The 20,905-nt window shown below is 49.8% G+C and overlaps 1 protein-coding gene across 5 annotated transcripts in view; it reads right to left on the reverse strand.

Annotated features, from left to right (window-relative positions):
* Positions 1-20,905, reverse strand: part of SAMD4A (sterile alpha motif domain containing 4A) — a 96,570-nt gene that overhangs the window by 14,702 nt on the left and 60,963 nt on the right. For 3 of the 5 annotated variants that reach the window (XR_011151519.1, XR_011151520.1, XM_069018608.1), the window contains exons 3-4: positions 19,763-20,281; positions 3,040-3,303 (exon numbers count right to left, since the gene is read on the reverse strand). Coding sequence is in view for 2 of the 5 variants with exons in the window: in XM_069018608.1 (XP_068874709.1) it covers positions 3,040-3,303; positions 19,763-20,281 (783 nt within the window). In the remaining 3 variants the exon portion in view is untranslated. The remainder of the gene's footprint in view (positions 1-3,039; positions 3,304-19,762; positions 20,282-20,905) is intronic. The other 2 variants (XR_011151521.1, XM_069018609.1) reach the window with 1 other exon arrangement.

Consider the following 20,905-nt stretch of genomic DNA (forward strand, 5'->3'; position numbering starts at 1 on the left):
ACCAGCACCCTCTTAAACTGTTTCTGTTTAAAATAAATAAAAACCACTCAGCAAAAAGCCCCATTTCCAGCACAGACTCCAATCTCAACATCATTTTAACACAAAACCACACCATTCTAGTGACAGCACCATTCTAGTGACAGTCCCCTGGGGACACCTGCCTTTGGCACATGTCCCTGCCGATGGCAAAGCCCACAGGGATACTTCCAGAAGAGAGATGCAACTTCATGGAGACACTGAACCCTGTAGGAAACCAGTCTCCAACCTCTGCAGGGGCTTGGAGCGCAGCAGCTCTTCACCTTTGCATCAGCCTGTCTGGATCATGCCCTAATTTTGGGCTGAGTGATGGTCCCAGAGTCCCCTGCCAGCAGACATGACAATCCTGGAAGCAGGTTGGGGAGAAGGAGCCACCCCAGCATACAGAGGATGTGTTGTGTGTGGTGGGGCCTTCCCACAAGGAAGAGGTAACCAGGAGGTGCAAGGACATCCAAGGTGATTTCATGGTCCTTGGAAAGTCAAACTTCCCAATGCTCTCCAATGGATGGGTGAACCACCTGCCTGCAGAGCTACTCTTTAATCAGCAATTACCAGGAGCTAATTGCAAAGTCATGGCACTGCTGTCAGGAAATTTAGAAGGAAAACAGCTCACCCTGCAATATTTACACACAGGACACCTTGGATATACTCCCAGCAGAAACCCCTGGCTCTGTCCAGACCCTCCCCCCAGTGCTTCCCAAACTGCGCCCCAGGAATCACAGAATCCTGAAATCATTTGGGTTGGAAGGGACCTTAAAGATCACCTAATTCCAACCCCCTGCCACGGCAGGAACGCAGGAAGGGACAGACAGACAGACAGACAGACAGATGGGCTCCATGGGGAACCAAGTGTCCATATCTTCCCCTGGAGAAACCAGGAGCTAGGAAAAAGCCAAAGGGGATTTTCCCTTCAGCATGAAGATAGATGGAAAAAAAAGAAATGGGTGACAGGAGAGCATAAAGATAAACAGAAAGGAAAGAAATAGCTGACACTGGGCGGGGGGATCAACTGCTAAACCAGATGGGGATCTGTCATGGGTTCCTCACATTCCAGATCCTGTGGGTCTGGATCCTCCCGGATGCCCCGGAGGGTGTTAAAGAAGGAACCAGCTGACCAGAAGCAGGGGTGACACCCAGCCACAGGAGCCTGCAGGCGCTCGGGGGAGACGTGGCTGCAATTCAGAGAAGGGACTTGGCAACCAGAGCAGCCGGTCTGGATGGAATACGAGGCAGCCCAGTAAAAATGCACCGAGTTGTGCGTTTCTTTAGGAACAAGAAACGGCACGATCCGAGTGCAGGGAACGGGCAGTCCTTTTTTTCCCCTCAGGAAAGCTGTGGGGATACAATGGGTCATATGCAGCCCACGGTGCTTTGTTATTTGAGGACGATGAGCTACACAGCCACAGGAATGCTGTCTGGAGGCAAGCACGCCTCTGCTCTGCTTCCAAGTCCAGTTTTGGGCAACACACCTTCAATAAAACGCGGACTTTTTGGAATAAAACCTGGCGGAGAGAAGCAGGAACAACCCCAAGTTTAGAAAACATCATCTGGGAAGGCACTGGAATGGTTCAGCCTGAAGAAAACCCAGCAGAGAGGGTAGGACACGGCAGGCATAGACACCAGAGGTTGTGAACATCAGTTCTGCATGTCCCTGGACAGGGGGACAAAAGCCATTTGGCCAAGTCAGCAATGAGGGAATCATGTTTGGAAGTCTGGGAAGGGATGGCCCGAGGAAGGGTGCCCATATCCCAGCTGCACACAGCAGCAAGGGGATGTGTTAGTATGTGGGGGCTATTTAATGGATTATTGCTTGTGGACAGCCTCTGGGTTTTGTGGATTTGGCCACACAGGTTGATTGCACAGCACTGGGAAGTGTCTATCCACGCAGATCTCGGAGCTGCAGCTGTGGATCACAGGGAGCCAAGCTCCCCATGGTCTTCCTCCCCAGCTCCTTCTGCAGAAACCTGGAGAAATGTAGTGTTAAACAGCCCCCCCCAAAACACTTGCTCCCAAAAAGCTCTCCCTGGCCAGACAGACTGCAGGACCCGACCTGCCTCTGTTACATTCCTTGGAACCATGAGGGGTTTTTCATGCATTTATTTCATGCACATCAAAGCCATCTAGAGCCAAGCCAAACGCAGTCCCACATCACACAGATTTATCCATATCTCAATTTGTCTGTAATTAGACTAAAATCAGACCTTGTGACTGTTAAAAAATACAATTATTTCCCTATTCTGATACACCACTGGTCTGTACACAATCAAGCAGCTTTGCATTAATGCAAATTGGAGTTGTTTAAATCAGTCTGAGAGCTGCAGGGTCATTTTCAGTCTGTTCCCAGGAACACACAGTCAGTGTTTGCCCAGTTTTTATCTATTTATTCCTCCTCAGCCTGAAGTTTGCTCTCCATCTTTGACTGCAGCAAGTGGGATTCATTTCTGCCTTGTTTACCACCAGAACCACATATATTTATTGCCAAAATCTCTGTGAAATGCAGGTATAACAGGAAAACCAACCGAAACACACAGGTTAAATTCGCTGCAAACAAGTATCCCAAGCCAAAGCTTCCCCAAATACTTGGTGGGTACCAAACACTGCAATGGTAAATCACACATGGCTTGCTAAGCTTGCTCTAAGCTATTTTTCACCGTCATAAAAAAAGAAAGAGAAAAAAGAGCACCACTCGCAGCCAAAAGCCACAGGCTATGGAAAAAATCCAGCTTTTTGGAAAGCTGGCAGCTCACAGGATTTTGGGGCAAAACCAGCCCACTGGCACCCAAGTGTAAGACGTCAGATCAGGACCAGCTGCTACTTAAAAGAAAACCCAACGCATTCCCCTAAACCTAAATTCCTAAGCCGGGAAGAAACGCTGGGAGGCCCCGTTTGCTTCGGAGGATCCTCGCCCAAAACCGCCAACCGAGAGCCCCGCGCTGCCGGGAAAACGGCTCTTCCCCTCCTGCCTCTGGGTGCTGGGGGGTCGGGGTCTGGTTTGTCACTCACCTTTCATCCCACTCCCTTCCTCCTGGAATGTGTTACGAGCGGAAGGCTGATCTTCTAAATGTTCACTCCCACCACTTCCCGAAGAGGCTACACTGCTTTGTGGAGACAGGGGGGCATGATCGGAAGGGATGCACTGGGGTCCTCTAGCTCGTAAGTCCTCATGAGACATCCATCCATGTCCTAGAGGTTGGTTTGGCACATTCATGGGTGGGGTAAGGGACACAGAGCGTTTCAAAGGGCTGTGGTGTGTCTGGCCTGAGAGAACTGAAAAAAAAATAAAATCAAAGAGGTTATTCCCCCCTCGCGGCCCGGGATGCAGCAGAGTCCCCCGAAAAAAAAAAAGTCAAATGAAATTACAAAATGTGTGGTGGTGGTTGGCCATGGTGCCTGGCTGATGGCTTTGCAGCGCCCCTGAGCCCTACCCTGAGCTCTCTGCTTTGCCTCCTGTGAAGCAAAAAGGACGGGAGTACCTGCAAGGAGATGGGGTCACATGAGCTGTGCTGGGCTGCTCAAGGGAAGGCGTTGCATGGATTCCATCTCTAGGGAAAAAACATCAATCGAGCAGTTCCAGAGCGTAAAAATCCCCAGGATGGGGATGTCCTCACAGAGATCCAAGAGAAGCATCTCTGTCTCTCCCTTTGGGGTAGGACCTGGCTTGTGCCCCGAAGCAGGAGCACTCAAACATCTGCCAAAGTCATTGCAAGGGTACTTCTCATCCATAGGAACGTCTCAGCCTTGTTGAGTCCTACTAAAATCACAGGATCATGGGATAGTTTGTGTTGGAAGGGACCTTACAGATCTCATTCCAATCCCCTGCCATGAGCAGGGACACTTTCCACTAGACCAGGTTGCTCCAAGCCCTGTCCAACCTGGCCTTAAACACTTCCAAGGACTCTCTCTGTGTCAAGTACTGAAAAAAATATTTAAAGATTGTTCTGTTTGCTTAACAGAATTCAAATTCCATCAATCACAGTCACTAAACTACTGGTTTAACCATAAACACAGTGTATGTCATTTAACATACAGATTTAGGATACAAACCAGGGAAAATTTCCCTACTCCAGGAAAATCTGAGGGCAGAGGGGTTAGAATGACCTTTCAGCCTACAAGAAACAGAAGCAAAAACTTTTCAATTTTTCTTTCCAAAACCAATTTTTAAACTGTACAAAACCTGGGGGAAATTCATTGTTCTCATGGCTTTTCCATCTAAAGCACCAAAGCCCTAAAGCTCCTTAATCCCCTTTTTTGCATTTACAGCAGTTCACCAAAACCACTCAGACTCCTCTACGTGTTATTATTTAATATAAACGAGTCTTGGTGGAAAACCCCCAGCCAGGTGCACTGTGCTGCAAAAGTTAAACCAGGCTTAACTCCTGGCTCAAGCCTGGGGGAAAACCCACCATCAAAGCCATCTCTGCTGACCAGGAGCGGGATGAAAATGAGGCAACAGCAGGGTTGTAAAAGGAGGGGAGAGAGAAACACCAGAGCACATTTGCATTTATTAACCACCTGCAAAAAGCAGCTGGTACCACAGGCAGCTGATGGATGAGGCCAAAAACCTGTGGATTTCTGTAATGCTTAAATAATTCCTGTTTCTGAAAGGGTTTTCTTGTGCCAACATGTAACACTGACACCACGCTCTGCAGGGAAGCACTGGGGTGGCTTATGGGGAAGAAACTGTTCCCTTCCCATTTAAAACTATACAAACATCTTCCAGAAGTCTCTTGGCAGAAAAGGATGTCAATGAGATCCTGAGATTGCTTCCAGAGCAGTGTTATGCCTCCTAAAGTTGTGATATGATGCATCCGGATGGGGAAATAGATGGATTTCAGAAGGTCTTGGCCAAGATTTTCAGCTCTTGGCTTTACAATTGTACCCCAAAACCAGCACTGTAACAGGGCTCTATAGATGCCACATTACCCTCCCAGGAGAAAAATATATTTAGGATTTAAAACTCCCAAAATATAGGGGGAATTAAAGGGAAAAAAATGGATAAATTGGTTAAAATACCAGAGCTGAGCATCACCTCGGCACCACCCAGAGCCCTTCTGCAGCTGCTGCCCCCAGCCACGGTCACACCTCCACAGGGAGAGAATCCACCTGGAATTTGTTGTAGGAAAAACTCTAGGAAATATTTGTGCCCCTTGGATGAAGGAGAGATGTAGGCAAAGGGGCAAGGAGGACTGGAGCTAATTGTCCCCTTTCAGGAGGTGAAGGGCTGCTCTGCTAATCCAGCTCTTACAGGGTGTGTGCAGACACTGGTACCCAGCAGTGCTTACACCACCCTCTCCCCACCAAAATCCTGCACACAAGAGGGTATTTTTGGCATAAATCCAGCCCAGATTCCTTCATGAGCAGCAATACCCTTGCAAACTGCTGCTCTTCCATCTTAATTTTATGTCCCCTAATTAGAAGCCGGTGTCGGCTGAAGGAGAAATAATGAACTCCAAAGGATGGCCAGGGACAATTAGAAACCATCCAGTGCAACAGATAAAAATCAGTTCCACTTCTTTTCCCGACATAACACAACGCTGGATCCAAGAGAACACACCTTACTAAGCCAAATTTTTACTGAACTGTGAGTCAGTTCACACAACCCCCCAAGATGCAGCAGGGACAATCCCTCTGCAAAGGGTGCTGCAAGTCACCAGCTCTTTGAAACCACCCCAGCTACTCTGGGGACCAGACTGAGATGATTTAAGGGCTCTCAGCACTGGCCTAACTTTAGGGTCTGCTTTCTGGCTGTAACAGACACTGATGATAATGTGGTTTCTTGCAAGCCCTTTTAACTGTTTCCATCAGCCCTAAAAACAGTGTGAGTCCTGGGACGTCACCTGACAGGTGTGCACACCCCTCTCCCTTTTTCACTCTGTAATCCCCCAGGGGATTAATAAATGTCTGTATTTATTATATGTATTAATAATATTTATTAATGCTGCTGCTTGTGATCACACCCTCAGTTTCTTGAAATAAGAGGATGTAGCTAATTATTTTCAAAGCAGCAGTTTATTGTAGGTCCTGACCTGAATTTGACCATCCTGTGTGCTTTTTGGATGGTCCAAGGTGAACCCAGGGCTGCTCCAGCTAAAAGAAATGGTCCACGTGGGCTTTAACTTCAGCAGAAGAAAACCAAGTGTGAGTTTATCACCTTACACTCAAGCCTCCTTTTCTTTTACTACAAAAATATTAAGCTTTAATTTAAAAAGGAAATCTAAAATGTTATTCTGGGGCAAGATAAGCTCCCAGGAGGTGGGTGGGCACGGCTGCCTTTCTGAGTGCTGCGAGCTGGGCAAACAAAGAGGGGAAACCACCACTCCAAAAGGCATCCCACGCTGGCACACGGATTCCCTATGGCTTGTAAGCGTGCCCCACTTCTGCTTTAGAAATGTTTTCCTGCCCTTTAGGCACTGCAAGACTCTACACAGGCACTGCCTGGTCCAGCTCCTTCCAAATATGTGTCAGGCAGGACAGGGGCTGGAGCAGATCATGGTTTTCCCCGGGATAAGCAGGTTGGTGTTGCCTCTTTGCTCGGCCACCACGGCTCTGCCCAGCTAGGGTTGTGCTCAGCCCACACCAGACCAGGTTTCCTGGTAAGAAACCTCTCCATGACCTCCAGACTGGGACCAAGTTCAGGATAATATTCCCAAGTAAAAAAAAAAGTAGAGGATGGAGAAAGAGTGATGGCAACAATGCAGCACAAAGCTCCCCATCACAGGAGGCGGCTGCCGACCACGCTGGGAGCGTCCCTGTGGGACCACCCCCTCCCCAGGCAAATCCAGCTTCATCCCAGACCAAACCCTGGCTGGGCTGGCAGGCATGACAACACACTTATAGAAACTCTGAGGCTGCAAGTGCTCTCACCCCGTGAAGCCTTGGGTTTGGGATTTTTTTTTCCCCCCCTCCTCTTCCCTTTTGAAGTGGTGCTGCGTATTTTGGGAGGCAAGGGCTGATTTCAAGAGGGTTTTTGTTCGCTGAGGACCATGTGGAACAGCGTCAGACATTTGTGTTGTGGTTTCTCAGGGTTTTGGGCCAATTTTTTTCAGCCTGAGAAGGGAAAAGCCACCCATTCCTGTAATTAGAGCTGAGGAATTGGGCTTTGCAGGCAGACCTTCCTCCACACAGCGTGGGACGGCTGTCGAGGCGCTCGCTCTCCCTCTGCCCTTCATGAAATCTGGCCTAAAGTGCTGCAATAGTCCATGACAGGACACAAATGTGACAGCTTCCAGCAAGAGTCAGACCCACCACCAAGAGTGTTCAGAATGTCTCCAGTCCCCACCAGGTCCCTGACACCCAAAGGACCAGCACAGAGTCCATACATCAGGTTACAGTTCCAAATAACATCTTCCCCATGTCTGAAGAAAGGAAAAGGCACTGCAAGGTGCCTACTGAACTCTTTTTTTTTTGTTGTTTTAGTCTAAAAATGGCACTTCTTGGCTGCAAAGCTGTTTATGGTGCATCCTCAGGCAGCATCTGATCACATACAGCTCCTTTCCTGGTCTTTTGGTACCAGGAACAGCAGCCTGACCCCAAAAAACAGGGATGTTTTGAATCCACACAATGTTTTGTGCAGCCTGGAAGCTCCCCCACGGAGAGGGAACACTGAGCAATCCCCTCACAAAGCAAACCCCAAGTTCAACTCAGTCCTCCCCTCTGCCTCCTCCTTGCTATCCCAGTCACGACACATCCTCTCCTCCAGGAAGGCTTCCCCATGCTGGCAGACCAATGCCCAGGGCTTTTCCAGCGCTTCTTTGCTGAGAACCCTTGGAAAGAGCTGCCAGTGGGTCACACTGCCCAGCTGGCACCCAGCCTCCTTCCTGGGCACCTCATTCACCCGCTCCCCACGCTCCCCAGGCAGCTCCAGCACGGCCAGAGCAGAACCTGATGGAACATTTTTCAGCTCAACATCCCCTAACCCTTGGAGCCTTTTCTTTGTGCCTTTTTTTCTTTAATCTCCCTGTGTTCTGTGGCTGTGACTTTAACTGCGTTTGCAGGAGCCGGATAATCCATGTCCTGGCCTCTGAACCACGGGCTGATATAACCCAAGAAGGGGTGAAAATGAGGGTCCTAAATGCAAGAAGCCACTGGGTTTTATGGAAAATAGTGGTATTAGGAAATTAGTGGTATTAACTCCTGCATTAGGCAAAAAACCCCATACAAGCAGAGAGCTGCCTTGAGCAGAGAAATAGGAAGAAGCACAGACTGCTGAAAAGACTGTCAAGCAAACTTTTTTAAAGAAATGACGTTTCTAAACACAGTTTCCTGCTCAAGAAACTGGACAGAGAAACAATAACCTGTTTGTTGCTGCTCTCTCTGAGCAGCTCATGCGAGGCCCCATCCAGGCTCAGCGGGGAAGGAACCCTCGCAGGGGGTTTTGAAATTCCCTGCATGGCACAAACACACGTGGACCCGCTGTGTGGCTCCAGCAGGAATTGCTGTAACTGTTATTTACTCATTTGTGTGGCAGCAGGAGTGGGGCTGCATCTAAAGATGTGTAAATTCAGACCTTGGTGGCTCCAGCAATCCGACGGGATGCGTTTCTGGAAGGAAGCCCAGCTTGTCTCACCAAGCAGTAGGAGCTCAGGAGCTGCTTTCAAGCTCCTTCATAGAATCCTGGGATGGTTTGGGTTGGGAGGGACCTTAAAGAACATCCAGTTCCACCCCCTGCCGTGGGCAGGGACACCTTCTACTATCCCAGGTTGCTCCATGCCCCATCTAGCCTGGCCTTGGATACTGCCAGGGATGGGGCAGCCACAGCTGCTCTGGGCAACCTGTGCCAGGGTCTCACCACCCTCACAGGGAAGAATCTGTTGTTAAAATTAATCTAAATCTCCCCTCTTTGAATTTAAAACCTTTCCCTCAGCCCATGTAAAAAGTCCCTTTCCCTCTTCTTTATGAGCCCTTTCTAAGTACTGAAAGGTCCTTGCTTCCCACTAGAGCATCCAGCAAGCTGGGAGCAAGACAGAACAGATGTGAATCCAACCAGGATTTAACCCACAGACAAAAGGATGCATGGAATGATGGCTCAGGGAGGTGGGAATGGGTGGGGATGGAGGATTAGGGGTATGTTGCAAGGAAGCGCTGCCCTAAACCACGAGTCTCTTGGGGTAAACACAATGCCCCAATGTCCAGGCCAATAAATGCATTTTTTCTCCTAAATCTATACACAAAGCACAGAAAATCAGTGTTTGTCCCTGGGGAATCCCGGTCCATTAATATCAAATGCTGCTGTGCTGAACCGAGCCTCCCTAATTATCCCAGAAAATAGCTTTTGCTATGGGCTCCTGGGAGAAATTCCTCCCCTGCTCACAAATGAAGCCAGATAAACAGCATTGGGATGCAGAAACTCTCCTTCCCAAAGTCCTTTTCCACCCAAAAGGGATGTCCAAGAACATTTTCTTTGCTCCAGCAGCAGCCAGGGCTCTTCACTGCCTCAATCCCTGGTCTGAGAAGCATCTCCCTGCTGAGACTTCCAACAGCATCAGCTTCCACCACACGTTACACTCCAGACGGAGAAACCCCTCCACCACTTGCAACCATTTCAGGAGGCCAACCTGGAAGATGTGCATCCTTTATACAGCAATATGCAACCTGTGGGAAACTGAGAGTGAGAAACAAAGGGCCTTAAACCAGTCAAGTGGAAGAGGTGAATGTGAAACCTCTGGAATTGCCACAACATACTGGGATCCAATAATCCCTAGAGTCATTAACAACCTGTGGAGTGAGAGCAGGGAGGCAGTGTGTCTTTAGCAGTGACAAAACACCTGAGGACAACGAGTGTCTTAAGTGATGTACGTCCCACAGTCATCACCCAGACTGAAACAGCCTGTAGCCTTTTCCATCCTTGCTGACTTAGTTTGGATCTTCTCCTCCCTTGTCTCTTTTTAGCTACTTTCACTCATTCAAAAAAGCCACCCAGTCCCCCTCTCTTGTAGGCACCATGACACAGATCTTGCAAGACAAATTCCTCAGTGTTTCAGCCTTCCTCTGGCCTCCACCTCTTGGGAACTCACATACCCCCATCCTGAGCAGCTTCCCTTTCCATCTGGGCTGGCCATGTCTTATTCCTTCTCCTCCTTATCTTTCAAAAGCATAAAATCTTACCAGCTCCAGGAGAAAAGAGAAGCCTGCTGGGTCCCCAAGGCCACCAAGGGGCAAATGCAGTATCCAGTTCCCCACATGGGAAGATGCAAAAGATGGTGCCCATCAGGGACACCCTATGGGACACCCCATGACAGGGGGAATGGCTTCTCACTGACAGAGGGCAGGGTCAAATTGGTTATCGGGAAGAAATTCTTCCCTGTGAGGGTGGGGGGGCCCTGGCACAGGCTGCCCAGGGAAGCTGTGGCTGCCCCATCCCTAGGAGTGTCCCAGGCCAGGGTGGAGAGGGCTTGGAGCAACCTGGGATAGTGGAAGGTGTCCCTGCCCATGGCAGGGGGTGGAACTGGATGTTCTTTAAGGTCCCTTCCAACACAAATCAGTCTGGAATTCTAAAATTCTATGACTCCCAAACCCTGAGCCCTGAAATGCTCCCCAACAATCCCCAGCAGCAACAGGACAGCCACGGCTGCTATCATAAACCAAGTATTAATTCTTTCCCATTACTGCTCCAAATTAACTCAGCTCAGCTTTCCACCTCCTCTACATACCGACAGCAGATGCACCCTAAAAATCTGCCTTCATCATCCTCCAAAACATTCCTGATTGCTCAGATATTGCCTCGCATTCAAGTTATGACACAGATCCCTGCGCCAGCTAACACGAGACCGCATTGCTCAGCAAACAGGGGGACTATGGTTACAAGAAAACATCAAATGCAGAACAACCAGCCTCAAATAAAATTGCATAACGGATGGGAACAGCAAAACTTGAGGGGAAAATAAAACAAAATTTAAAAAAAAAACAGCTTCAAGGCTGCCAAAACGGAGCCATTGATTACAGCACATTTGATCCATTTGCATGCAGAGAGCTTTGCTTTGGAGCCGAGATGGAAACAGTCTTAATATAGCTGGAGAGAAAATATCCTCCTTGCACTCTCCTAACTGCACTTTGATAGGAAGCAGCCACAGAGCAGATGGTGCCTATATATAATCACCAGACCTATTATCCCAGCCTCTTTTAGTAATTTGAAGGATGTGATAACCACAAGCAGAGCAGCAAATATTCCCCCTCCCTCCCTCCCTTCCCTTGCTAATTAAAATATAAAAAAAAAAAAAAAAAAGAAAAAAAGAAAAAAAAGGGGGAGGAAGCTATAATTATGGTAACGAATAAAAGAATTTCCAAATGAAGTAAATAACTATTTTGTGCACTGCTCCTTTAAACCAGAAGTCAAAAGTTAATTAAATAGCAATGTGTTACTGAGTCAGGAGAACACAGCAAGTCCCAGTGCAGTGGGGAAGGAGACTGGAATCACTCTGGATGAATCCAAACCACAGCATTCCCACCCCTCCTCTGTGCCCTCCTGCCATTTCACTGCAGATGCTGTGTGACGGTGGGGGGAAGGAGAGCTCATCTCTTTCCATTCCTTTACTTGCCAAAGGCCAGAGTTGCATGGATTCTAAGGATGAGCAACAGGAAGGGGATTCTCTCCAAGGGTTTCTTGCCCCATGAAGATGCTCAGGAAAACATCACAAATGTGATTCAAGCGATGCTTTGAGGGAAGGCTGTGGAATGGTGGTGTTGGGACGAGGTCATGAAGGAACAAGAAAGGTTCAAGGAGGGAATTACTCACAAGGCCCTTAGCAGATGTAAGTTAATCGTGGAGGTGTTGAGGAACAGCCCTGGCTCCCAGACGGAGCCCTTGGTCCCCTGCTGATGGCTCCAAGGGTGATGCAAAGTGCAGACAGGAACTCACAGGTGCTCATGGGGTGACGGGAAAAGCAAAGCTTCCCTCGGGAGAGCACCAAGCTCCCATGCACTGAGTAACCACGGCTTGCTGTGGTCTGTGCCTGTATCCGACAGCTGGAAAAATACACCTGGGTCTAGGAGGGTACATCCATCAACAAAACCTCCCAGAGAGAGGAGACTTCTGAGGGGTCTGAGAGAATTACTGGGGCTGTCTGACTTTGCTCCACAACCCAGAGAGCATCAATCAGCTGCCCTGGCAGCTTCTGCGCCGCTTCCAGGTCAGAAGCACCATCCACTGGCGACAGGAATCCCAAGGACTATAGGATACACACAAAAGCACTGCTGCTGCTTCCTGACATCCATCCCCGAGACACTCAGACTGCTCTAAGGGAAGTGGAGGTGGCATCAGAGCCACAAGCTTCAATCTCCCCCCATTCCAACCTGCACATCAAGGATAGTGTCCTATCCTCCCATCAAGGGACAAGCAACCCATCAGCAGCAAAACCGGGGCAGGCATTCCCTGCCTTGAGCGCCTACAGTCAGTGACTGCACCGGGATTTCACAAGCTGAGAGTGGTGGGAACATCCCTGGGTGCTGCTGGAATAAAGATTCCCACATTAGGTGGCCTCATTCCAGCCAGGAAGCTGCAGAGCCATCACTTTGTGAGTAGGGTATGTGAACTTGGGAGCAGTGCTCCATAAGATCACAGATTCACAGAAGATGCAGAGTTGGAAGGCGTCCATCAGGTTCATCAAGTCCAACTCCTGGCCCTGCACAGGACACTCCAAGAATCCCATCCTGTGCCTGAGACTGTTGTTCAAACACTCCTTGACCTCTGTCAGGCTTGGGGCCGTGACCATTCCCTGGGAAGCCTGCTCACCAGCCACCCTCTGGGGGAACAACCTTTTCCTGATATCCAACCTAAACCTTCCTTGACTCAGCTTCATGCTGTTTCCATGTGTGGGTACAGACCAAACCTTGCATAAAGAAGGTCTGGAAGAAGGAACAGTGTGATCCCAGAGGAGACATGTGTGACATGCCCACTTTGGGGACAGCCACATGTCTCTGGCTGGCACCCAGTGCTCCCTCTCCTCCTCCTCAGCCATGCAGACCAACCACCACCTGCTCTGTGGCTTACCCAACACAGGGCTGTTTGCAAGGCTAAGGCAGCCCAGAGCACAGGGAATATTTAAGTGCCTGGAGGCATCATTTGGTGTCATGAGGGCTGGATTAGGAGCACTCACATGCATCTGTACCGACCAGTGACATCCATCCATGGTTATGAGCCACCCATGGTATCACCTGGTGCAAGTCACTGCTGAGCCCAGCCTCGAGGTCTGCCCTCCTCTTTCCTTTTGGAGACTTCTCTCTGCCCTTTGGTGACATCTCTGCCTCCAAGCATCACGGCTGATGAGGGGTCAAGCAGAGGTACAACCACAAGATCCATCCCGCTGCTGTGAAAATCCACTTGCCAGAGCACACCCATGGGAAACGCATTCCCTTTGCTGCCTACTCACTCTGCTTGGCAAGCAGGGATCCCTCACTCACTCCACACCCTGCTAGAGCAGGATCAGCACATCCCAAAAGCTGTAGGCTGCACATATGCCCCGTGTTGTCACTCATTCCCACGTGAGAGCAGAGCAGGCGTGGCAGGGAGGACCCTGCTCTGTCTCTGTGCTGTCTGACACCTCAGGTAACATCCGCTCTGCCTTGCTAACCTTCTCCCCACAGAGCTATCTGCATCCCCTCAGAGCTATCCACATGCTCCCCGAGCCACCACTATCCTCCCAGAACCATCCACAACCTGCCAGAGGCATTGGAATCCCCACTGAGCCATCCGTATCTCCCAGAGCCATCTGCATGCCTGGAGAGCCAACAGCTGCTGGTAAGAAACTTCTGCCCCATGGCTGCACTGATGGGCATCCCTACGAGCAAAGCTACCTGTGGTCTGCAAGTCTTGAATGAACAAAACAGGAGAGTGACCCTCCCAGATGTCCTGAGCCAAGTGTTCTTCACTGGCTGATGGGTTACTCTAAGTCACCCTGTGAATCTGTCTTTTCTTCCCTTCCAGTGCAGGTTATGATGTTTGGAAGATGAGAGGTAGGCTGATGAGCTTGGGTGTCAGTCTAGAAAGCCTGTGGAGATGACTGAAGGTGGGACCTCAGCGTCACATTGACCTTTGTCAGTCAATCAAAGACACAGTGAGAGTAGAGACCCTTTCGGAGCAAAGAAGCGAAGGGAATGTGCCAGAACAGGCTCAAAGGAGGATCCAAACGGGCTGGGGCAGCTAAACTGAAGGTTAGAAAAGGAAGGGATGCTGGCTATAAAACACACTCAAGCAGTAGCAGATCTTCCCCAGCATTGCTGACACCCCAAAAGGACATCACTCTTGTTCTCCACCACCTCTTCCATCTCCAATGCTTGATGGCCTCCAGGCTGAGGGTGGGTGACCATTCATCTCACTGGCTGAGTGATGGTCTCCAGGCTGTGGACTGTGTCTCCCAAGAGCAAAGTGCTTTGAATTTACAGAGGGGACAGAAAATCTGTGTCTGCTGTTCAGTGCTGCAGTAGAAGATTACAGATGGACTTGATGATCTTAAAGGTCTTTCCCAGCCTAAGTGATTCCATGATTCTGTGTTGTTCTCACTCACAGTCCTGTTTGCTGCTGTATTGATGTACGTGGATTTCAGAAAATAACTCTGCTCACCCCTGATCTTCTGGTACAACAATTCTGATTTCAAGCTACAGGATTAGCAAGATTTTGTAGCACTGGGAACCCGACAAAGCGGGAGACTTCTGACAGTCTTCTCTGCCCGTTGTGTGTGACACTAGAGGGCATGAGCAAGACAACAAATGCCCTTGTCTGCCACCACTGAGAAGCTCAAGTGTAACAAAGGTCAACGAGCTTTTCTCAGTCTATCAGTAAAAGAGAAGAAAAGCAGACGTGAGAGGTGTCCCCAGCTGGCAGGACGAGTGCCAGAGTGCCAAGTCTCAGCAAGGCCAACTGAGAAACAATTTTCTGAAGGCAATTCCCAAAGCTAATCCCCCTGCAGCAAGAACAGGACATTTGTTTGCTTCACTGCTGTAACCTCATTAAGACTTTTTCTCATGGCATGTTTTGCTAAGTTTGCATGGGAGGAAATGTGTCGTCCTGTGTAGGGCAAACAGAGGCTGAGGACACACAGTGTGCTCCCTTCAGGTGTTGTTGAAATCTACACAGAGGACAACAACTTGCAAGCTGCCCATCAACCCAACACAGAGCAGGGTGGTCCTGTGAGTTAAAACATGCAGTTATCCCATCACCCAGCTCAGTCTGGATACCAGGTATGGTGACAGGGCTGTCTCCAGTGCTAAGCTGTGAGCTGTTGCACAGCAGTGTCAGGGAGGAAGAATCAGGAAACCCACACTCCGTTCATGGCAAGTGCTTTCTTGGTGTTGTTTGTTCCACCTCAATTCCCTGATGACTCAGGGAGAGCTCCAGCATGTTCATCTGCCCTCTCACTGGGGATTCCATCAACAGAGCAAATGTTGGCAAAATCCTGCAAGCCATGTCACACACACACACGTTCTGACACACAGTCCAGCAGCTGCAGATCTGCCTGTAGGGCAGGATCACAGAAACACAGAATTGTTCAGGTTGGAAGGGACCTTAGAGATCATCTAGTCCAACGCCCTGCCATGGGCAGGGACATCTTCCACTATCCCAGGTTGCTCCAAGCCCCACCCAACTTGGCGCTGGACACTTCCAGGGATGCAGCAGTCACAGGTTCTCTGGGCAATCTGTGCCTCACCACCCTCACAGGGAAGAATTTCTTCCCAATATCCAATTCAACCCTGCCCTCTGTCAGTTTGAACCTGGGCTGGGGTGCATGGAAGGAAGAACCTTGATTTACTTCAGCTCTAGGACAACCTGGAGATTTTTCTTTTTCAGGACAAAAAGTTTGTACAGGTGAGTATTTCTTCTCCCTTGCTCTGCTTGCTCTCCTTCTTGCAGACAAACACCACCAGTTTTCTGGCAGAGACTCCCATGGGAAGGGTGTAGCAGGCCTGAGCACCTGGCATGTTTCCCATTTGTGCAGGAGCACAAGGGTGGCTCCAGAATGGCAAAAGCTTTGCAGGTCCAAGGACCTCTCTGTTTCCTCAGAGAGGGAACCCAGGCAGTGCAGTGACACTGAAACACCAGAATGCAACATCCCCCAGTATGAACACAGTGCCAGATTCCTGCTCTGCAGGATATTCCCTAGCAAGGTCTCTGACTGTATCTATCCATCACTGACCTGTGACTCTATGGTCCAAATGAGACCAATGTACCTGCATTCCTCCTCCTCCTCAGCACATCTTACAACAGACCCTCCTTTGCCTCCACACAGACTCCCTTCCAAGAAGGTGGCAAACACAGGGCTAAGCTGTGCTTCTTCCATTTGACAACAAATCCTGTCCTGCCATCAGACTGTACTTGGGTGGAGCCGGTTACAGGGGTAGGGAAGGAGCTGGAGCCCCCATGCAACCCCCCATGCCCCCAAGCCCCCAAGCTCTTGGCAGCTTTGAAAACAAGCTGCTTTCCTCTGTCCTTTCAGAGTTCCCAGGCCATGTCTCTGTCACAAAGGCATTGTGCAACCCTAACATTTTGCAACTGCTGCCTGACCCGGCCACAGAGCCAGGACTCCGGGCTTCACCCCGTCCCCCACGCCGGAGCAGCTCCAGCCTACTCCCTGCCTGTGCTCCTCAGCCCATGCCAAGGCTGCCTGTATTCCCAGCACACTAAAGCTTGGTTTAAAGTTGCATCTCAAGCTTTGCAGGAATGGCTGAGAAAGCAGCGATGCAGTGGATGGGAAGAAGCACATGAACACCACAGAAGCCCAGAATGGTTTGGGTTGGAAGGGACCTTCAAGACCATCTGGTTCCACTCCCCTGCCATGGGCAGGGACACCTTCCATTAGACCAAGCTGAAGACCCATCCAGCCTGGCCTTGAACACTTCCAAGGATGAGACAGCCACAGCTTCTCTGGGCAGACTTCCATTGCTTGGGGTGAGTCCATATCCTCTGATCACTCCAGATCCAAATTCATCACTTAGGACACTGGTCCCACTCCTGCAGCACCATTACTGTGGTAAATCAGAGTGATTCCTTCAGAGCACTCCAGACTTGCCTCCTGCAACATCCCCTCAAGTCTTTGCTAAACCTTGGCTAACCCCTGTCAGTGCTGTTATGGGAGAGCTGGAGATGAACCATTCCTGAACCAAATCTCAGAGCCAAAGTCTAGGCTGAGTCAAAGTCAAGGACAGCACAAAGCAAAACATCACATGACCTTCAGCCACCCATATTTAAGCCCTGTGCCGTGATGGCATTAAACCTAATTGTGCCACAGCACCAGAAGAACGTAGCTCAGGCAAGATCACCACATCACTGCTCTGGGAAAGACTCTGCCCCATTCTGGTGTCAGCAACAGGCAGTGCCTTTGCAGGGATGGGTCAGGGAAGGCTGAGCCCTGCAGGGTGTTGCTGGATTAAAGCCTCTGCAGAGACAAACACTTCTGAGTAAGAGGGTAACTTAAAACTAATAACAACGCTAAAACCTAAACAAACACTACGAGGTTGAGGGCTTTGCTTTGGAATAAAAGATTAATAAATGTATCGATTGAGTCAAGGGGCTGGGACAAAGGCTGACAGCCGTGTTTATTTTTTAGCATCTATCTGTGGACTTACCAGGCTTGTGCCCAAGCCAAATATTGTGTTAAGGAAGTTTATGGACTAACACATGAAGTGTGTGCTTGGGTCACCTCCAGCTCAGCCCACGGTTGTCTGAGCATGGTGCCACCAAAATATGTCTGCAGGAGTTATAACAGCTTAACATGTGGGACTAAACTATCACTAGCAGGGGATAAAGCAGCCAAGCAAGTGGCAGAGATTGAGGAGGGATTCAAGCAAAAGACTGGGTAAAGAGTAGGGATGTTGGCAGACCCACAGGTGTTCCTGTCCCAGGGCTGCTGCACACACCTAATTCTGGGAGAATTTAGGAAAAACCACAGCAGTGCAGCAGCTCAGGCACTGCTGAGTAGTTTGGCTGTTTGCTCAGTTTTGGGATCTTGTGCCAATGCTTGGGGACCATGATGGGCAAGGGGTGGGTCAATGCTTCTTCTGAGAGCTAAGTCTGAGCACAGAAAGGCTCAAAGAAACACTGTGGCCTTCAAGAAAGAGCCCTTCAAGACCTAACACGTCTTGCAGAGCTTCAGCCACCGTCAGTGATTAAACCTGCTGCACCCACCACACCTCCCTGCTTCCAGATCCTGACATGAGGAACCAGACCCCTTCTGAAGCCTCTCTTCCCACTGCCTCTGTGATGTGCAAAGCCTCTGAACCACCAGGCCTGCAAAAACCACATGGAAAACCCCCCCAAAATAATCCTTGAAGAGGTTTAACAGACCAACTTCAAGTAAATTCCCAGGGTTTTTCTCACCCTGCCTCCTTGTTAAACCTTTCCCATGTAGCTCGGTCACCCAGGAACAGCTCCACAGGACAGGGACTGGCTCTCAGAGAAGCTGAACATCACACAATCCCACAGCAACATGAGCTGGGGGCTTCAGAGGCAGGGGATGGGATGGGCACAGTGGTTAAGAGTCTGTGGAGAAGCTGAGACCCTTCTGCTAAATCCCCACGTGCAAGGATGGACACGGAAAAGGCAGGGACCAGGGTGCTACAGCAATAAACCCAGAGCTGTGTTTTGTATTGCTGCTGATTTGAAACACCACTTTAAAAAAATGCAATTCTTACAGGAGAGGGAAAAGCCCAGAAGCCTTAAGTGACCATTTTAAAGCTCTTAGCTATTTAATTGTGGCTTTCCACACACTGATAGAGAAACCAGGGCTGCTGCCACAAGAAGCCTCTCCTCCCCAAAGTGCTCTCTGCATCCCTGGTTTCTAGAAGATGCTGATAAAGCATCCTGGAGAGAGCCCTTCTGAATATCCCCAAGTGAAGGAGGACATGCAGCCCTGCAGGTGACATGGTGGCAGTCACCCAAAGGCGTGACAGCCCTCCACAGAGCAAGTGGGTGGGCAGGGGAGCTTCTGAATCCTACTGAGAAGATGCCTTGCTCCTGCTCTCCCAAGGAAGGCTCACAGGCATCAATGGCTGCTTTAAAGACCAGTTATAGCTGCACTACAGCTTCACACAAAACCCGTGATAAAGCTCCAGTCACAGTGCTCTACAGCATCTCTCTGTGTCCAAGCCTTGGGCTGGGCTCTGCACCATCCATCAAAGCCTGGCAATGTCTCCATGGGGAAAGAACCACCCAATTCTCCTGGGAAACACTGAGGAGTGTCCATCTAAACTTGTCAATCACTGCCAGCTTCACACCTCTGCACTGCAAATACAAGGGAATGTTTTCAGATACCCCGAAGCTGGTAGATTCCAGTCCTGCTTCCAAAACTTATGCCTGCGCTTGGGGTCCCAATCCCATTTCCTCCCAGTAAGTCCTCAGCACACTTTTGGACTTGACTCAAGTCCTCCAGCTCACTTTTGGGCATGAATCATCAGCTTTCCACTTGCTTTAGGCACTCTTGAAACGTGAACTGTAAATCTACACAGAGCTACATGAAGTACAAGGGGTTCCTCTCAATAATGCATATTTTTTGCTCTACCTTTTTCTTACGCTTTGCTGGTTTTCCCTCCTCCTCTCCACGTCCCAGGTCTTTAAAACCTCACAGGACTAGAGGAAAAAAAACCCAACAAGGCAAGCAGGAAATAAAAAAAAGCAGGTGAGGAAAAGAAGAACAAAAAAAAAAACAAAAAACAAAAGGAGCTTTCTATGGCCCAGATGAATTTAGCAGTAATTCCTAGCGGGATGAGGGGCCTGTCCCCAGAGCCTCCCGTGGGTACTTACTGGTGCTTGTGCTAGTGCCGATGGTGTTGATGGTGGTGGGGACGGAGGAGGAGGAGTAGAGGGGCAGGTGGCCGTTCTCGCAGGCCAGGTTTTTGTCCTGCCAGCTGGAGGCGCTGACGCTGATGCCGGAGTCCCGAGAGTTCTGCCACCCGTTGAGTTTGTCGTCGGAGTTCTGTCTTTGGTGATAGTAGTGCGCCTGCCCGTAGTCCACCGAGTCCGAGCGGCCCCGGCCCTGCCCGCCGAAGCCCCCCGACGTGCGGTCCTCCAGGTGGTTGAGCCACATGGCCAGGGCGCTCCTGTCCTCCAGGGAGGTGGCAGGGTGTATCAAGGCGTAGGACAGCAGCTGCCTGCTCTCCTCGATGTGCTGGTTGTGCTCGATTGAGTGCGCCAGGATTTTGGGCAAGAGTTTCATGTACTCGACTTTCGCCTCGATGTTGCCGGGCTTCAGTAAAGGCAGGTGGGTTAACAAGAGGGAGATCACTTTATCCTTGGATTCCTGTTGCCATTGGTTAATGATTCCTGTGGAAGGAATATGGGGGGGAGGAAAAAGAAGATAATTGAGAAATTGAAAAACAGAGCTAATCAAGAAATAACCAGGCCCTGGCAGGGTAAATACAACATGCCAAAGGGATTTCCACATGCATGCTGCCACAGTGTGAGCACCTCCCTGGCAAGGGGGTCAACACCCTCCAAAAACCATGGTCACGGCAAACTGGATGCCAGAAGTTACCAGATGCTCCTGAAAATCACCGAAAAAGCCAAACTACACCCAAATCTACTCCACTGCTGTTGTTCCTAACCCTAACCCCACCCTAACCCCTAACCCGAACCCTAACCCCAACCTCCACTAACCCACCCTAACCATAACCCCTAACCCTAATGGCTGCCCTAACCCTAACCCTGACCCTAACCCCCACTAATCCACCCTAACCCTCGACCCATAGTGCAAACTGGGTAACAGCAATGGTAGCCTTAATCACAGGACCCATGTTTGGGTAAGTAGCTACAACAGGGAAGAATACAACCATGACCACCTGCCACCCAAACCAGGGTAAACTAGACCACATCGTGCTGCCTAACAAGGTTCCTATATCCAGCACACAAAATTAAGTTACCCAGGAACTGTTATTCCTTTTTCACTCC

Source organism: Aphelocoma coerulescens, chromosome 5 (assembly GCF_041296385.1).
Source record: "Aphelocoma coerulescens isolate FSJ_1873_10779 chromosome 5, UR_Acoe_1.0, whole genome shotgun sequence".
Classification (NCBI taxonomy): Eukaryota; Metazoa; Chordata; class Aves; order Passeriformes; family Corvidae; genus Aphelocoma; species Aphelocoma coerulescens.